General features: G+C 41.9%; 1 protein-coding gene across 1 annotated transcript in view; it reads right to left on the reverse strand.

Moving 5' to 3' along the window:
- Positions 1 to 17,464, reverse strand: part of LOC307209926 (cytosolic phospholipase A2 epsilon-like) — a 47,130-nt gene that overhangs the window by 1,512 nt on the left and 28,154 nt on the right. Inside the window, exons 8-20 of the mRNA XM_079965352.1 lie at positions 16,958 to 17,021; positions 13,609 to 13,775; positions 12,519 to 12,611; positions 11,726 to 11,763; positions 10,559 to 10,694; positions 9,666 to 9,802; positions 6,830 to 7,052; positions 5,041 to 5,155; positions 4,536 to 4,673; positions 3,331 to 3,438; positions 2,206 to 2,394; positions 1,254 to 1,423; positions 667 to 853 (exon numbers count right to left, since the gene is read on the reverse strand). Of these exons, the coding sequence (XP_079821478.1) occupies positions 667 to 853; positions 1,254 to 1,423; positions 2,206 to 2,394; positions 3,331 to 3,438; positions 4,536 to 4,673; positions 5,041 to 5,155; positions 6,830 to 7,052; positions 9,666 to 9,802; positions 10,559 to 10,694; positions 11,726 to 11,763; positions 12,519 to 12,611; positions 13,609 to 13,775; positions 16,958 to 17,021 (1,765 nt within the window). The remainder of the gene's footprint in view (positions 1 to 666; positions 854 to 1,253; positions 1,424 to 2,205; positions 2,395 to 3,330; positions 3,439 to 4,535; positions 4,674 to 5,040; positions 5,156 to 6,829; positions 7,053 to 9,665; positions 9,803 to 10,558; positions 10,695 to 11,725; positions 11,764 to 12,518; positions 12,612 to 13,608; positions 13,776 to 16,957; positions 17,022 to 17,464) is intronic.

Consider the following 17,464-nt stretch of genomic DNA (forward strand, 5'->3'; position numbering starts at 1 on the left):
TACCAGTATACAATTTTGCACATCCACCATTTGTAAGATAAGCTGGTAGAGCATGAGACTCTTAATGCCAGGGTCATGGGTTCAAGCCCAGCATTAGGCAAAAGATCCCTGCATTGCAGGGATTTGGACTAGATGACTCTCGTGGTCCCTTCCAACTCTACAATTCTATGATTCTATGAAGTTGATGGATAGATATAGAGACAACTCTAATTACAGGAAACTTATCAACCACAAAATGGCCTCCTTGAGGGAAATGGGTGGAATATGTGCTAAAATAGAGACCTTTGTTTGACCCTTCTTTGACATTGTTGTATCATTGGTAGGTTGGCATTGTTGTATCATTGCTCAACCATTCTCCCAAGTTCTTGCTTTATGACACATGCGGACAATTCAGTGCACCATGGCAAAGGCATCTGCACATTGGTCATTATAAAATTAAGACCTGGCTATAGAGCAAAGACACTTTACCATGTGCTCAAAACTAGGCCAGATACAATCAACCTTTTAAGTGTGGTTCAGTGCACTTCTACTTATAGGATTTGGTGCTCATGGAAAGACTAGCAATTTGACCAAAGGAATACTTAAGTGTCTAGTCAGCGAAGAGCATTATTGGAGTGTGACTAGTCACTGTGATGTTGGGAAGCTCAGTGGCTTTTCGCAACTTACCAGGTTCTTTGTATTTTCTGAAAGTATCGTTTGTCAGTGGGAAAAAGAGCACAATAGGAGCTGCTGCGTTATCTGTATCTTCAAACCAATAGCACTCCTTCAGGTTCTTCTTGTCTTCCTCACTGAGCTCCATGTTGGGAAATGGGATTCCGAGCTTAGCAATATAAGTGGAAAACTGGTCTAAATTCTAGGTGAGAAATCACAAAGAAATGGGCTGTGAAAATCAAATACAACACAAAACTAATGCTGCACCAACAAAGTCTGTTTCAGCCTAGAGTGGCATCTAAGTAACTCGCTCCATCTGTATAAGGGTTTCCACTTATGTAATGGCATTTTCCCTCCTCTTCTTTCCACATGTGCTCCGGAGAGCTGGCGGAAACCTCCAAACATGTGGGGAGGTAGGAGAGATTTCAGTTGAGAAAGCAGAAAGCATTGCGCTGCAAGAACATTGTTGTATATCTTTGTTCAAATCCTGCATGACTTATGTAGGATTTGAAAGATGGCCAGTCCACAGTGTGCGCCTGTTGCATTTTAATCTTTGCATAAGAGCTTATAGAAGAAAGACAGGAACAATTAAAAGATCTCACCAAGGTCTGTGAGCCCCCAGTGTAATTTAAATGCAGTATAAGATCCACTTTTCTCTCAGGTCTCAGAAGGGGTGGGTAGCTGGTATTGATGAAAAATCCAGTATCCACCAGAGACAGAGCATGCTCTGCTGTTTCCATTAGCTGGTTAGGGTAATCATCCACCACGGTATCTGAAAAGCAAATTTGCAGGTCAACTTTGTGCAAAAACAACAAAAGCTCCCAAGGCAAAAAATAAAGGAATGTCCTCTAATTTCATCCAAACTTTGTGTATTAGTGCTTTTTAATTACCATTTTAACCTCTGCTGCTCCCCAGTGGGATTTTTTAGGGGGAGGGAGAGCTGTTAAATAGTATTGTGAATGTTACTTTATTGTCCTTAGTTATTTTGGAGGGGTTTTTTGAAGGAAACATGAGGAATTTCCTTTTTAAAAATATGCAAACATGCTGAAATGTGGCGTACTGAAAAGGCTGGGAAATGAGAAACCAAATTGGGGAGATTCTCCCATTCCCAGCAAACACTGCTATTCACCCCTGAAAATGTTGGAAGAAGTTATATGGGACACAAAGAGTGAGAAATGTATGTAACTGAAAATGTGAACTTTTTTTCTAGGGTTAACTATGAAATGTAAGGCAAAAAGTGGCAACAAATCAATCACATAACCAGTGAAATATCACCACAGCTGTTTTGTGCATAATTTTCCACTGGTTCTCCAGCCTCTTTGAGCCTCTTTGGCCTTGTATTCTGAATCTTCCAAAATGTCTTTGGTGGAGCAAGCTGCCAGGTTCAAATGGAAGTGATTCTTTGGTGAGAACTGCTTGTGCCACACAATGAATTCCTAGTTTAATTAACACAAAACTAGATTACTCGTTTTCCTGAGTCAAATGTTCTTGTATATTGAGTGACAACTGAGAAGCCAACAAGATATCACCACAAATGTAGGTTTATTACTGTGCCTTTCCACGCAGAAAAGTGCTCATTCTTTAAGTATTCCTCATGAAACTGGAAGCCTTTCAGGAAATTGGGATATTCTGCTATTGTTGGGCGTCCTGTTAAGACATCTCGGAGAGCATAAGATAGCTGGCCCTGGGGGGTGATTTTGCGGGTTTCCAGATCTCGTGGTCCTGAGGGTGAAAGAGAAGCATCTGCAAAAGACATAAGGGATGTTTAATGCCCCTTGATAACAATGACATTTTGTTCACAGAGGCTTGAGGAAGATCAATAACATAGTGAAAAAGCACCTCTTTTGTCTGCAGAAGGTCACAGGTTCATCCCTTTCAGTAAAAGGATTTAAGGATATCTTGCCCAAGATTTCAAAAGACCACTGCCAGTCCAAACAGAAAAGAAAAACTAGGCTCGATGGACCAATGGTCGGAAGTGATAAAGTGCTAGGAATAAAACCTATGATCGTTTTGGACTGCAAGCACTGCCACAAATAATATTCTGTGGTGGCAACACTTCTGGAATAGCTATCACTTTGTGGTGTGCCATGCTCCAACACTGTTTTGTTTCATTTCAGACAAGGATACACCTCTTTGTCTAGGCTCTTGAGGATCAAGAATTGCTATATTTTGCCTCACATTGATTGAACATTTTTTTGGTGATTTTTCTGTGAGTCTTACTAATGTGGCTGATGATTAATTAATTATACACTGCTAATGATGCTTTCATTGTTGAGGTATGTACCACCATCAAGTGAAGGGTGGATTAAAAATACCTCCAATTAATAAATAAAGCATCTTAAATACACATATTCATGAGCTGTTGTTGCACATAGCCTGAACACGCCGGAAAGGTAAAAACCCTCCATAGACTAGGTTTTAATTAGATTTGGTCTCTCACACTAGTTGTCAAGGGAACTGGGAGAATTTGGGCCTGTTTTTTTGTCTGGATCAATGTCTGTGTCTGATCACTTTCTTGGGTGGGCATTTTTTGTTTTAATGGAATCAAACAATAATGTTTCCTGTCTCCTTTTACTGGAACGAGTAATTAGTCTACGCAAATCTGTTATCAAACAGGAGTGTGTCAACAATTATTTTACAAAACAGAAAAATCTAAAAGAAGCAAGGATGTCACATTACCAATGTCTTCTACTTTGTCTTTTGTCCACCTGCTCCAAAAGTCTTCAGAGTTATGAGCCAAATTCCAGAAATACATGAAATCCAAGGAAAATATGCTGCTCCACATCCCTGTGAAATGGAAGAGATTTCAAAATACTAAATAGGTGAAGCTTTGGAAGGAAACAGGTATTTTGCCTTGCACTGGAGCTCACTAATTGTATAAAGGCATCCAGAGTTGTGAAATATGGTTTCAGCCTGAAAAACTGTTTTGTAATTCTCTTTGGGAAATGGATTCCTGCAAGGGCTATGGATCTCAGCCCTGTAGTGTGGATGTAATGGGGCCATTGCTAGAAAATGTTCATATGGTTATTGTTCCCCATCCTGTCCAAAACATCATCTTGTTCATGTGTATATCTGTTTTGAGAAGGGGGGGGACAATGACCAGGGAACAATACACAAAGCCAGGGTAGGCAACGTGATACCAACTGGGTGTTGTTGGGCTACCACTCCCATGGGGGCCCAGCAACATCTAGAGGGCACCTTGTTGGTTACCCATGCATCTGGGCAGTCGCATCAGCATATTTGCTCCATATATTCTCTCAGAAAACAAACACACATGCCCAAATGCTCACTAAGAAAGCTTAGTGGATTCTAAATTGAGCTAAGGAAATTATGCCAGTTTCTAATTGTGCAGCAGAGAGAATTGCAACACATGATGAGCTCCACCTGCTAACATGTCTTTGTGCCCTCGGTTATTTAATGTATAGTTCTGACCTCCTTTGCTTCTGATCACCCTAGTCAAGATTCACATACAACTGGTTTGGAATACACTATTGATCATCACTGTCCCTTGCTTTTCATCAAAAAACCAAGTAACACTGAAGTGGGATAGAAATAATAAACCAAACTAAACCTGAAACTAGGGAGAAATATTTGCTTTCCAGAATAACTCACAATTATCTGAACAATTATCAGTGTAAACCTTCACACTGCATTTAAATGTGTTGTGTAAAATATTACTGCATTGTGTTGCCTACATAACTCAGTGCATCAACTTTCCCTGAAGTAGCTTTGCCAGTGAAGCCAAAACAAAAAACAAAACTGATTTAGACATTTGGGAACTACAATAAGAAATGATTGGGTGCTAGGTCAAGTGAATTGATCCTAGCTCTACTTTGCCTAAACTACTATTTTCTTTGTAACTGATCCTCCCCCGCCCTCAGCACCTTGCATGAAGCAGATTCGACTTTCTGGAAGCTTCTTCATCAGTCGTCCCATGAAGTACTCACTACCAAAATCTTCTGAATGGGTGTAGGCGCCATATTTGAAGTTCCCCACTTCATACGGTGTGAACTCCAGCCACTCTGTGAAAACAACAAAATGGAGTTCGATTTCCCCTACTGATGTGGGGAAAGAGACTTGCACAGCCAAATCTTTTTACTCGCTAGCAACAACAAGTGATGCCCAAGAATTCTCTAAAAGCAGAGTTTTATTTCTTGCCGAAGCAGGAAAGGTTACAGCAAGCAATTTGGAAAGTGTTAGGAGGATAGAACTCCAATCTCTGTTTACACACAATATGGTTAGAGTACGGTCACTCTAACCACAAAGGCAGGTGTTTCCATACTTGAGCTGACTAGGCATTTTTCCTGGGCTGCCACTGCCTTCCCTGAGCTTCTGAGGTTGGTAGAACAACAAAGAGGACCCCTCATTGATTTATAATAGCAACATTACCTTTGTAATCTTGAGCACTGTACTGGTCTTTAAGATTGACAGTCAAATAAATGGGCAAGGGATTCTGACCCTCATTCACAGCCATTCGCTGACCTGAGATTGTACTATTGTCTTTCTGCAAATGAGAGAGAAGAACAATGGTGATCAAAATTATAGATTCGTTAGTTTAAAACTGAGCTGGAATCTAAGATCTGAATACGTGTCTGCATGCATGTTCCCAGATTTTTATATTGTTATATTATATTTGTTTGAAACAATTCCGTACTGGCTTCCATGTCAAGTCTCAAGGCAGCGTCCAATATCAAAATACATATCAAAACACTGAAATGCAGGGGGAAATGCAGCTGAAAACTAGGGCAACATTAAAAGCATAAATGTGTTCTACACAGGAGTATGAAATACAGTGCCCTCTATGAAATACAGTGCCCTGTGGTCCCCAGGAAACACCTGATGAGCCCCTCACTGTGAGTTTGGGTGCTCTTGTCATCATTGGATCCTGTCCCATCAAGAACATTTCCCGTGGTGTAGTGGCTCTGCCTACACCTCTTAATACTCTCACTCCACCACTGGGGTTAATAGCCCCCAGACCTTCCCCTATTATTCTCTTTGCCGTCCTCCTCTGTTGAAAGGCTTCTCCTTTCTTTTCCTTCCCTTTCTCTTCTCTCCTACTGTCACCTTGTGTTTCCCTCATCCAGGTCTCTGCCATTTGCCTCCCCCACTCAGGCTTTTTTTGTTCTTAAGTCTCTCATTCTCTGTCCACTTTCTTTGTTCCCCTGAACTCCCAGTCGCCCTACTCAGGACTTCCTCTTGACATACACACAGCTGCTGCTTTATTCTCCAGCTGAGCATGAACTCAAACCAATGGCTTCAACTTACAAGAAGGGAGATCCTGACTAAACACAGTGGAACAGACTCCCTTGGGAGTTTGTAGACTCTCCTTCACTGAATAATTTTAAGCAGAGGTGGTATGGCTGGCTGTCATGGATGCCTTAGTTGTGATTCCTGCATTGCAGGGGTTGGACTAGATGACCCTTGGGGTTCTGTCCAACTCTGCAATTCTATGATTCTACGCCTTGAGGTTTCTTCAGCTCCATTGTCCTGGTTCCCAATCTCCAGCACATCAGACTCACCTTCCAGGAGGAACAGAACACAGACTGTCACTGTCTCCCAACACAGGGTTTGACTTGATAGAATCCTCTAAATATCAGTTTATGGATGTGCATATACCTGATGCTTGGATGACAAGGCTTATGCTGTCACTTGGGGTGCAGATGGATAAGATTTGGCAGAGGGGGTGCAGAATCAACGAGGTACGTAGGCTGTGATGTGGGAGGAGTTCTGTTCTAAGAACATTAGAAAAGCCCAGCTCTATAATCCCAATTCTCCATGAATTTTTCTAAACCCCTTTTAAAGCCATCTCGGCTTGTGGCAATCACCACATATTAAATAGGGTTGCCATATCTCAAAAAGTGAAAATCCGGACACAAACGTTATTGAGCAATTTTTGCAATCCATCCAAAGAAGCTTTTTTGGGGGGGGAGGGGGGATTTGTATGGGCTGCCATTTTTGGCAGACGAATCCTGGCTATGTCTGGCAAATTCCCGACATATGGCAGCCCTATCTTAAAGTAGCTGAATTTCATACCTTATTTATACACTGTGTGAAAGCATACTTTCCTTTCAAACCACTGTATTTCAAGCAACTTGGCCCTATGTGTATAAACCTCCATTTCCCCTTGATTAACTGCCATGTTTCAAAATGGAGGGGAGGTGGGGAATACAACAATTACCTCATCATGTAACATGGATTCAATGACAAGCCCCCAGAGGTCTATGAATGAAGTGTTGTGTCCTTCTTCGCTTCTTTGTTTCAGTTCATTATAATAATACTTCAGTTTATCCATGGAAAAGGAGTTAAGCTTGGACTTAGTCACTTGTTTCCGGGCTTTGAGAATGGCTTCCTCCAGGTATTTCTGGGACCAATCAGCATCTTCATACAAATTCCCCATAGTCCTGAGTTTTGAAAGATACTATCAGACTGATATGCAACTAATAGCATAGAAACCTCAAGTTCAGAGAGAGACAAACTCTAGCTTTTCATAAGAGCAGCAAGCCAAAAAATGTGTTTTTTTTAAAAAAAAATCATTTCAAATGTGCTTTTAGTTTATTACTCTATAAATTAAATCTGCATAGATCTGCATATGAATAAAAACAATTTTTCAGAAACAATAAGTGTACTTAGATCAAAAGTGGGTAATCTTTTTCAATGCTTGAATGCCACAAACCTCCATGAGCCATCTCCCAGGGACTAGGTGCCAGCAATGGGCATGGCCAGAGGTAAAAGTGGGAGGATCAATGGTTATAGCTCTTACCTTTGTCCAGTAGGCTACACTTCAGGCACAAAAACGTCAGAGATTTCTACACACACACAAACACACACACCTTCATCCTGGCAGGCAAAAGGCTTAGATGATTCACACATGTATTTTTTTTTTTATTTAGATCAGGCACACATGTATTATTTAACATTATTATATTAATTTAGTTCATGAGTCACATATTTTATTTTATTTTTTGGCTAAGCAACATACACAGTGAAAAATGACTTTAAAAAAAATACAGCAATTCAATCATACTACCCTAAATCAATGAACCAATCCAGTAATAGTACAACAATACTTTTTTATTTATGTTGATTTATTTAGAATAATTTAAAAACTGCTTAATAAAAAGCTCCTCTAACAATATAAAACAATAATCAATAAACTACAGATAAAAGCAGCAAATGTTAAAAACAAGTATCCATAACCAAATTATGTGTCCAGATAAGTGTGCTGTGTCAATAGACACAGGTAAATCAAATCCAGCAATCCAAAGAACAACTCAGCCCAACTATTGCAGACCCTCTAAGTGTCCCTATTTTCCAGGTACGTCCCTGATTTAGAGAAGCCATCCCAGTTTCTGATTTGATCCCAGAATGTCCCACTTTTCCTTAGGACGTCCCTATTTTCATTGGACAAATGTTGGAGGGTATTGAGTTATCTGACCCCCCGAAGGCGTCTGAAGGCAATTCTGTATATGGATGGTTTTTTTAATGTTTAATGTTTTATTATGTTTTATATATGTTGGAAGCTGCTCAGAGTAGCTGGGACAACCCAGTAAGATGTGTGGGGTATAAATAGTAAAATTATCATCACAGAATGGGACGTCCCTATTTTCATCGGCGAAATGTTAGAGGTTATGCTATTGTCATCATTCTGCAGATGCAGATTATTGGTGTTCAAAGATACTAGAGATATTAAAAGGGCTGCGGGGAGGAACTTTGCCTGGCATCAAAAAGATATTAAAGTAGGCACCAGCTAAGCCTCTCAGGGTAGGGTATTCCATAGATGGAGGGTCACTGCCGGACAGACTCTTGTAGTGAAAGGGGCTTTTCTCTTTTTCTAAGCTGTGTGACAATGGTGAATGCCTATTTAGAGAATGTGCCTGCCATCTGCAGTTTTTATGAGCACTTATCATAAAAATCCTAATGATGCCTTAATCAGCTGCATTTTTGTGAATTAAAAAGTTTCAGACCGAATGATCTAGCTGATTAATGAAAAGACTGCTTATCATATTAGCAGCAGCGGCAATTGCAAACTGGCACAGCTGCGAGGAAGCCAGGGGTTGACCACCGGTTGTGTTATTCAGCCTCAGCTGGTCACAAGGTCTTCTGGGACTTCCCACCAGAATTTCAAATGCAAAATGGCCAACCATTGCCAGTCTAGGGAGTGCGGTTGTGGAGATGGACCTGAGGCAGCCTATCTCCACTCAGGTCTGCCTCCACACGTTACATTCTGGCTGCGCCAGGAGTGGGCAGAGCACTCAGCAATGGATATCCCATCTGCCCACCTGGTATATCTTGGCCCTACACAAAGGCAAGCTAACAGAGCACATGTTTGACCTTGTTGTGGAATTAATCAGATGCTGTATTTAGGACCAGGAAGGAATTTGCCTGTCTGGAGATTTTGCCTACCTCATAGCACCTGTCACAACCTTCTGGCAGAAAAGGCACTGGGTTGGATCCTTAGTCTAAACTGGAACTAATGTTTATGGTACTCTGGTAAAGTCTATGGGGAAAGTTTTGTCCAAAGGCCCAGACAGGGGCTAATGGGCCAAAAGGCTTCCCACGTGGTGGCCTGGCAGTTCGCCCCATTTGATCTGCATTATGGGAGGGTTGCTTTAACCTAGGATTGACCCTAAAGGAGCAATGAGCCAGCAATCAGGATAGACTGATTCAGGATACATACCCAATGCTTATACCAAAGCCTACTTATCTCTGTATTCAATAAAGTTGGGGCCATTTCAGTCCCAAGCTGTTGCCATGCCATTATTGGTTCTTATGCCCTCTGCCCCCAGTGAATCTAGGTTCGCTGTGCCTGCAAAGCTTTGTAGCCCTATATTTTTCATAGAGCACAAGGTAAACATCAGTCATAACACAGTTATTTAAAAGGGAATTTTCTCCTGTGACCTAGGTAGCACTGGTAGCATGGAAAGCTTTATGTGTTGTCTTGAATACTGGGAGACCACATAAAACAGCAAACTGAATTGGGCATGCAAAATATAGTGAAGAAAAGCCCTCCTTACCATGTTGTGCCAGACAAGCCTGTGAGATACGTAATGCAGTCTAAGAGATTCAGTTTCTGCAGACCCAGAAGGCTTCCATACATTGCTGCAAATGACCTGGTCCCACCACCTGTTGTCATGATTGCCACCACAGGCAACTGTTTAACACAGAGAAGCAAAGAATGAACAGTAAGCTGCTGGACCTTATTCCAAAAGTACCATGTTTGTGAAAGAAAAGATAGAGCAAATGATCTGCAACACTGGTACTGTCATGTGCACTTAGCATTGACAAAGCTTTATAGAAGTTACCTAACATATTAAGCATAATATTAGCAGTCCGGAATATTATATGCATTGAGTAAGGTGAAGCAAACAGCATATTGTTTCCCTCTTGTTCTTCCACTGCCCGTACAGGATACAACTGCATCAGAAGAAGCTTTGGGTGGAACTGGGCATCTTTGCATCAATGTGTGTTCCACCCTATGAACCACAAGCCTTGATAAACCATTATAATTAAATCTCTGGCATGTGATCCTTTTAAGAGAAATGGCTATGACCCAGGAGACCAGCTTCTGGAGAGCTGACTCACAGGTGTGGCATGGCTAGAGAAGTTAGTTTCTGATCTGTGCAGGCTCCTAGGCAACATCAGGAATAAAGTTTAATTGACCATTAACACAGCTTGTAGTGTCTTCATTCTTAAACAGCAGAAGGCAGTAGGAATGGACAAATCTATCCACTCTACTTTTCTCATTTTGTCCAATCTCAAATGCAAAAAAACCCCTGAATTTTTCCTCTATTCCTAGGTTGCAGCCTGCCCCAAGATATCTAGCACTAGTTCATGAATGATGGAGCTAGCTGGCTACTCTAACCTTCTTGGGGAAAGAGAGGAAATGAGAAGATCCTATGTCACCTACCTCATCATCCTGCAGCTTTTCCTTTAACTGGAGAATCTTCTTCACAGCTGTAGCAACAAATTTCCTTCTCTTGGTAAGGAAATTTTGTTCTTCCTCACACAAGTCATAGGCCAGGCGCACATCTAAATCCTTTGACCTGCAATACATTACTTTGGCATTGCTTCCAAAATCGCAATTCAGATGATTTGCATAGTTGACCTAGCTGAATAACATGAGCAGTAGTGGACCTTGGAGTATCATCTTTCACACAGTGGCAGCCCTGTGTGACACCAAAATTTGGCTCACACACCTCTCTCCTTCCATTCTACATCATAGTGGTGGCCCCTCGAAGGCGCCCCCAAGGCCCGCACCCAGTGCAACCAAACTGGACCAAACTGGCCGCATTCCCCTAAATCCACAAGGATGCCACCTCCAACAAGAATGTAACTATGGCTCTTGCCAAGGGTACAACAATGATGAGACTGCAGGTTAAATGGAGCAGCCAGTTGTGTGATACAAAAGGGGGGAAGTTCCCCCCACTTCTGTGCCTGCAGCAAAATCATCTGTACTATATTATCCTAGTCTTACTAAAGCTAACCTGACTTTTGCACCTATAGTGCAGTTTATGGCACATCAGCAGCGGCAGTCTTAGAGGCCCTGAGCACTGAAACAATTCTGGTGTCCTCCATATGTAATTCAAAATCAAAACAATACCAAAACAAAAAAACACAATTAAATTTTTCAAAATGACACGTAACTTACATGTAAGGCCCTCGTGCCTCTGTCCCAAAGCCAGGTGCCTCCTTGCCCACCTTTCAGAAGGCAGCATGAGGAGGGGGCGGGATTTTGGCATTACACAGGGTGCCACAGTACCCAGGCCCACCACTGCTTTCTTATGTTACCAAAACATTCCTGAAACATACCGTTTCTGCTCAGTCACAGTTATGACTCCCCTTGCCCTGTTAATTTCATCTGTGTTTAAGTGTTATAATGTTGCCTTTTTATAGATCGGAGCAAGAGAAACTCACTCTAGATTCAGAAAGGGCAACAAAGTGTGTGAATTAGTTCCTGAATGATCTCTGAATGCATAAAAACACTTCTGAGATTCAAAATCATACTTTCCTGAGACACGAAGAAACAAAACTGCACAAGCTTAGATGAAATGGGCAAAGAAAAACAATGTTTTACCAGTCTTTTGCCTTCACATGCAGATCAAACGTTGTGTCCTGAAAATCAAGAGAATGGTTAAAACCTCAGGCATATCATAAACTATTCTGCCCTTTTAAGAGCACAGCATGACAAACAAAGCAGTCCAGTTGTGGATCAGCTGGACTGCTACTGCAAATCCAGGCGTTTGTGCTGAGATAGATAAAACAACAACCAAGATTATGTTGGATCAATCCATCACCCTCTGTTGGATGATTTAGAAGGATTGGGTTGGGCATCATTTTCACTGTGTGTGTGCTAGCACATCTAAATCCTTTGACCTGCAATACATTGCTTTAGCATCACTTCCAAAACACAGCAGGGGGATAGCTCAGAGCCCGTTTAAGCCAACTGTACCCAGCTTCTCTGAAGGAATAACCCAAACATCATGAACCTTCAGAGAAGCTGAGTACAGCTGGCTTAATCTTGTTGGTAATTGGCACTATTTACTTAATACCCACCTCCTTAACAGATTAACAACTGAATTACATGTTCTTTGGGCCTCACTTGCCACAAATTTATCCATCTTTCTGCTAGGAAAAAGCAGAGTGATGCTCCTGAATTGGGCAAAAGTGCTTTATTTTCTGGATAAATATTAGGAAGTTGCCTCACACTGAAGCAGATCGCCGATCCATCTTGCTTACAGTGCAGTTATACACATGTTTATGCAGAAGTTATATTGAGTTAAAAGAGGCTTTGCAAACTGAGCTATAGCGTTCCCACACTCACTGACAATTATTTAAATTCAATATTTTCGTAAAGATAAAGCACTTACCTTTCTTAATGTTATTGTCTTCTCTATGGGAAGCTCATCCAAAGGTAAAACCACAGAGATATTACTTTCTGAGTTTCCTTTAAATGAAGCCAGCTAAAATACACCAACAAAAATTAAAAGAAGGTATAGAAATTTAACACAAAATTTCTACATTACCCCAAGGTACAGTAACATTGCCACCACTTCTGATGTGCACCACTTCTGAAAGCTAAATGAAATATGTGAATCCAGCCCTTGTTTTTGTTTCTAAAACCTCTAAATCCAGCTGTATACATTAAATACAATATACACACATTTTAAAAATAGAGCTTTTTCACGTTTGAGATAAAAGAATTTGGTGACGAATCTCCCCCCCCCCCTTTATTTGTTTCAGTCAAACCACATTAATTATTATTTATTTATTTATTTATTTATACCCCACCCATCTGGCTGGGTTTCCCTAGCCACTCTGGGCAGCTTCCAACAAAATATTAAAATACAGTAGTCCATCAAACATTAAAAGCTTCCCTAAATGGGGCTGCCTTCAGATGTCTTCTAAAAGTCTGGTAGTTGTTGTTCTCTTTGACATCTGGTGGGAGGATGTTCTACAGGCTGGGTGCCACTACGAAGAAGGCCCTCTACCTGGTTCCCTGTAACTTGGCTTCTCACAGTGAGGGAATTGCCAAAAGGCCCTCGGCACTGGAACCCAGTGTCCGGGCAGAACAATGGAGGTGGAGACGCTCCTTCAGGTATACTGGACTGAGGCTGTTTAGGGCTTTAAAGGTCAGTACCAACACTTTGAATTGTGTTCGGAAATGTACTGGGAGCCAATGCAGGTCTTTCAAGACCGGTGTTATGTGGTCTAGGCAGCAGCTCCCAGTCACCAGTCTAGCTGCTGAATTCTGGATTAATTGTAGTTTCCGGCTCACCTTCAAAGGCTCATTGCAGTAGTCCAAGTGGGAGATAACTAGAGCATGCACCACTCTGGCAAGACAGTCCACAGGCAGGTAGGGTCTCAGCCTGTGTACCAGATGGAGCTGGTAAACAGCTGTCCTGGACACAGAATTGACCTGCGCCTCCATGGACTAATAATTATGCAAAGGAAACATACCTTTGACCACTGCATCTTCTTAGGTAATATGATCTCCAAATTTGACTGATGATTCTTGATACAGTGGAACTGAATGACAATTCTGTTGCTAAGTCGGGTGTCTGGAGCCAGTGGAATCTTCTGTGTTTCCTCATAGGAACCCTTTATTGTTAATGTCAGATCACCTTCTAAACAGAAAAAAAGTGAAGCACAAATAGTTCACTTGCTTCAAAAAAGGTTTTGTCCAAAAATCAATCTTGTCTATGATCCAGTTATTCAGAATCCTGGAATTAAGAGGAGACCCATGCACAACAGGTAAAATGGGGTGTTGAAAATGGCAGCTCGTGATAATTCACATTTGAGAAGAATTCTCTGGCCAATTCCTACAGCTCTCTTCCAATTCACCTGGACTGGTGACAGTGGCAATAAATGCAGGAATGGTGGCAGTGGATGAGAAATCTGGAGACCCTGAGACACCACCTCTCTGGCTCTTTGAACATTAGCATCCAAGATGCAAGGTATCCTAATGTTTCAGGTACAAAAAAGGAATGATGCCTCTCAGACTCTAGATTTCCTTCTCTGACACCCCAATGAGGACTTACAGGGAGCAGAAGCTTGTGGGAAAGCATTCAGGAACCCCATTGCATTCCTGAATATGTTACCAGGAGTGTGAAGGGGCTTCAGAATTCAGAATTCAGCTTAAAGAAAGTAAAACACAACTCTTTTAGGAGGGAAATAGCTCAGTTAACCTAGTCAAATCCTAAATCAAGCCCCTGAAAGATTTACCCATCACTAGTCCCCAGTGGCGCAATGGGTCAGTGTGTCTAACAGTTAATCAAAAGTTTGGTGGTTTGAGCCCCCACCCCTGTGGAGGCCTGTGGACAGGATTCCTGCATTGCAGAGGGCTGGACTAGATGAGCCTCAGGGTCCCTTCCAACCTACAATTCTATTATTCAGTGTGGCGTTTGCCTCCTAGGATGGGTCATAAAGAAAGGGTTAAAAGGGGTGTGATGTGATTAGCCAGTAAGAATGCAAGGGGGGAGTAAAGGTTAGAGTGAGAAGTTTTGAAAGTCAGTTGAGGTTTGGGAGTTGGGAGTTGAGGTTTGGGAGTTGACAGTTGAGGTTTGGGGAGTTGGAGAAGGAAGAGGGAGGAATAGGCAATGAGTTGGATAGAGTTGGATTGTGAGAGTGAGAGGAATTGTTAGGTTGAGTCAGATAGATAGTTGGAATAATCAGTTTAGAGTTGTTAGGCACTAAGATTAAGAAACTGACAAGAAATATTAATTGAAACCATACGTTTGTTCCTGCATTTAAAAATAAACTTGATTATTTGTTAATGTTAACAACTGTCTGGACTCCGTGTGTCCCCGTGAGAAGCAGGGTGGCGGCAGCGAAGAAAGCAATCACAGTGGTGGCAGAGGGTCAATAGACCGTCAAACATCCGGGGGCCCTGTGTGATCACCACATTCAGTAATTCTATACTCACTATATTTTATTCCCATCACCTTTAACTGTGCATTAGTCTTTACAAATTTCAGAAATCCGAGCTCAAAAAAATGGCATATAACCAACAAAGCAGTGTTGATCTACAACCAAGGGAATATCATTCAGAGCAGCAATATTCAGCAGGCAATTCAGAGGGAGGGGGTTTCAGAAGCAGCCCAGGGATAAGGTAAGATGTTGATGGGCACATGGCACATCTAGACTGCCGTTTTTTTCTGCTCAGTCTGGAGCTAGAACACTCAGTCAGATGTAAAAAAAACTGTGGAAGGATGTGAAACAACTATAACTTGTGTGAACGGCAAGCATCAATCCTCCTACTACAACTCCTAATGTTTTAATTTGTTACCCATCTTTCGCCCTAACATCTCAGGGCAAGTCACAACAATTAAAGCACAAAGATAAAAACAGTTTAAAAAGAACTTATAAATCACAAAGAGATGGGCCAAAAAATTTACAACTCAGGTATCCAAGCCAGGATAAAGAGGAGCATCTTCAGCTAAAAGCTACATAATGAAGGTGGCAAACACACCTCTGTGCAGAGGGTGACCTAGAACTTAGGGACTACCATAGCGAATGCCCTCTCCTGGGCCATCACCACCCCAGGTTGCTGAGGGCAAGGGAACCACCAAGAGAGCCCCCTCTACCGATCTTAACACCCAAGGGGAGCTTGTTTGGGAGGAGAAGGCCTTTTGGGCATTTGAGGCCTATTTAGGGCTCTAAACATGTGAGCACCTTGAACTGGGAATGGAAATGAACTGGCAACCAATGCAGCTGTTGCATAACAGGGGTTATGTGAGATCTCAACAGAGCTCCAGCCAGTTACCAGAGCATGGAGCACGGTGGCCAAATCATCTCTGTCCCAAAGAGGCAGTAGTTGGTGACTCTTTTGGACAGAGATGATTTGGCCGCTGTACTCCATGCTCTGGAAAAAGGCATTCCTAGCCACTGAGATTTATCCAGGAGCACCCCCAATCTGTGGACCTGCTCCTTCCAGCGAAGTGCAAACCCATCCAAAAGAGGTCGTCTCTGCCTTTCTCAGATGTGAGAACTCAGGACACATAACACCTCTGTCTTCTCAGGATTCAGCTTCAGTTTATTGACCTACAACCTACCCATCACTATCTCCAAGCCCTGGTCTAACACCTCAACCTCCTCTCCCAATTCTGATGGTGTCATCTGTACATTGATGCCACTTGACTCTAACTCTCTTGATAGCACCTTCAGTGGCTTCATATTGATATTAAATGCCATGGGGAACAAGATGGACCCTGCAGAACACCACAAGGCAACTCCCAGGGTGCCAAACAGTAGCCTCCCATAAATTCTTTCTGGAGGTACTTCTGCTATATGGACTACATGTTCTTGTACATTCTGCATTCACCACGAATAGGATGAATGGGATGAGCAAGGAACCAGTACATGAAGCAAAGGATGTGTGTGGAATGTAAATGCCGGATATTCATTTGGAAAACTACCCTTCAAAACTGCCATGTGGACACATCACTAAACTGGATAAATCCCAAATACTGAGTCATAAAGACATTGTGAAATGGATTAGTGCTATTTGGGACTGTCCACTCAAAATACTTGAGTTTATTGAACTGTGCCACAAAAACACAACCTTCAAAGTGGCGTCAGTTGCAAATGTTTTTACTCAGGTAAGTGCACCTAACCACAAAATAAATGAACACATTATCATGTGTGAAAGACATGAGTTTATCAAATTCTTCTTTTGTCCCTTGAAACCAGAAACAAGTCAAGGGTCAAGAAAATGTAATAGATGTGATTATTATATATCTTCCAGTGTTTGTAAGCTATTGATTTAAAGCAACAAAGACATAAAGAGTTAAAGATGCAATGACCTCACCTGTGTATTGTTCCTTCAGCTTCTCAATATCGACTGTAACTTCCAAACATGAAACTTCTCGTGACTGCAGGAACAATGGGGAAATAAAGAGCAAAATGATCAATGGAACCAAATAATTGCAAACCTGCAGCATGAGATCTGACTGGTTATTCCAAATTAGTATACAAAATCCAGCATTCTGCCCCAACCTCCTTGGTCCCTCCAAGCTCCCAGTCTTGCTGTCTTCCCAACCTTCATTCTACTCTGCCCTTCCTTCCTATGACACACATCCCTGTTCCAAACCTTTTTATTGACAACTCAGCTCTTTGCCTCCTTTGTTTCTCACTCCTTCAATCTGCCAAGTAGAGGTGCATCTGGTTCGATAAGGAGGGAAACACAGAAAACCCACCTAAACCATCCATTGTGGGGACTGGACACGCCAAGGACTGAACCTGAGGCTTTCTGCATGCAGAGCATGTGATGTATTAATGTGCTACAGTCCCTCTCTGGGACAATGAATACTCCATA

The sequence above is a fragment of the Podarcis cretensis genome, assembly GCF_951804945.1.
Source record: "Podarcis cretensis genome assembly, chromosome: 1".
NCBI lineage: Eukaryota > Metazoa > Chordata > Lepidosauria > Squamata > Lacertidae > Podarcis > Podarcis cretensis.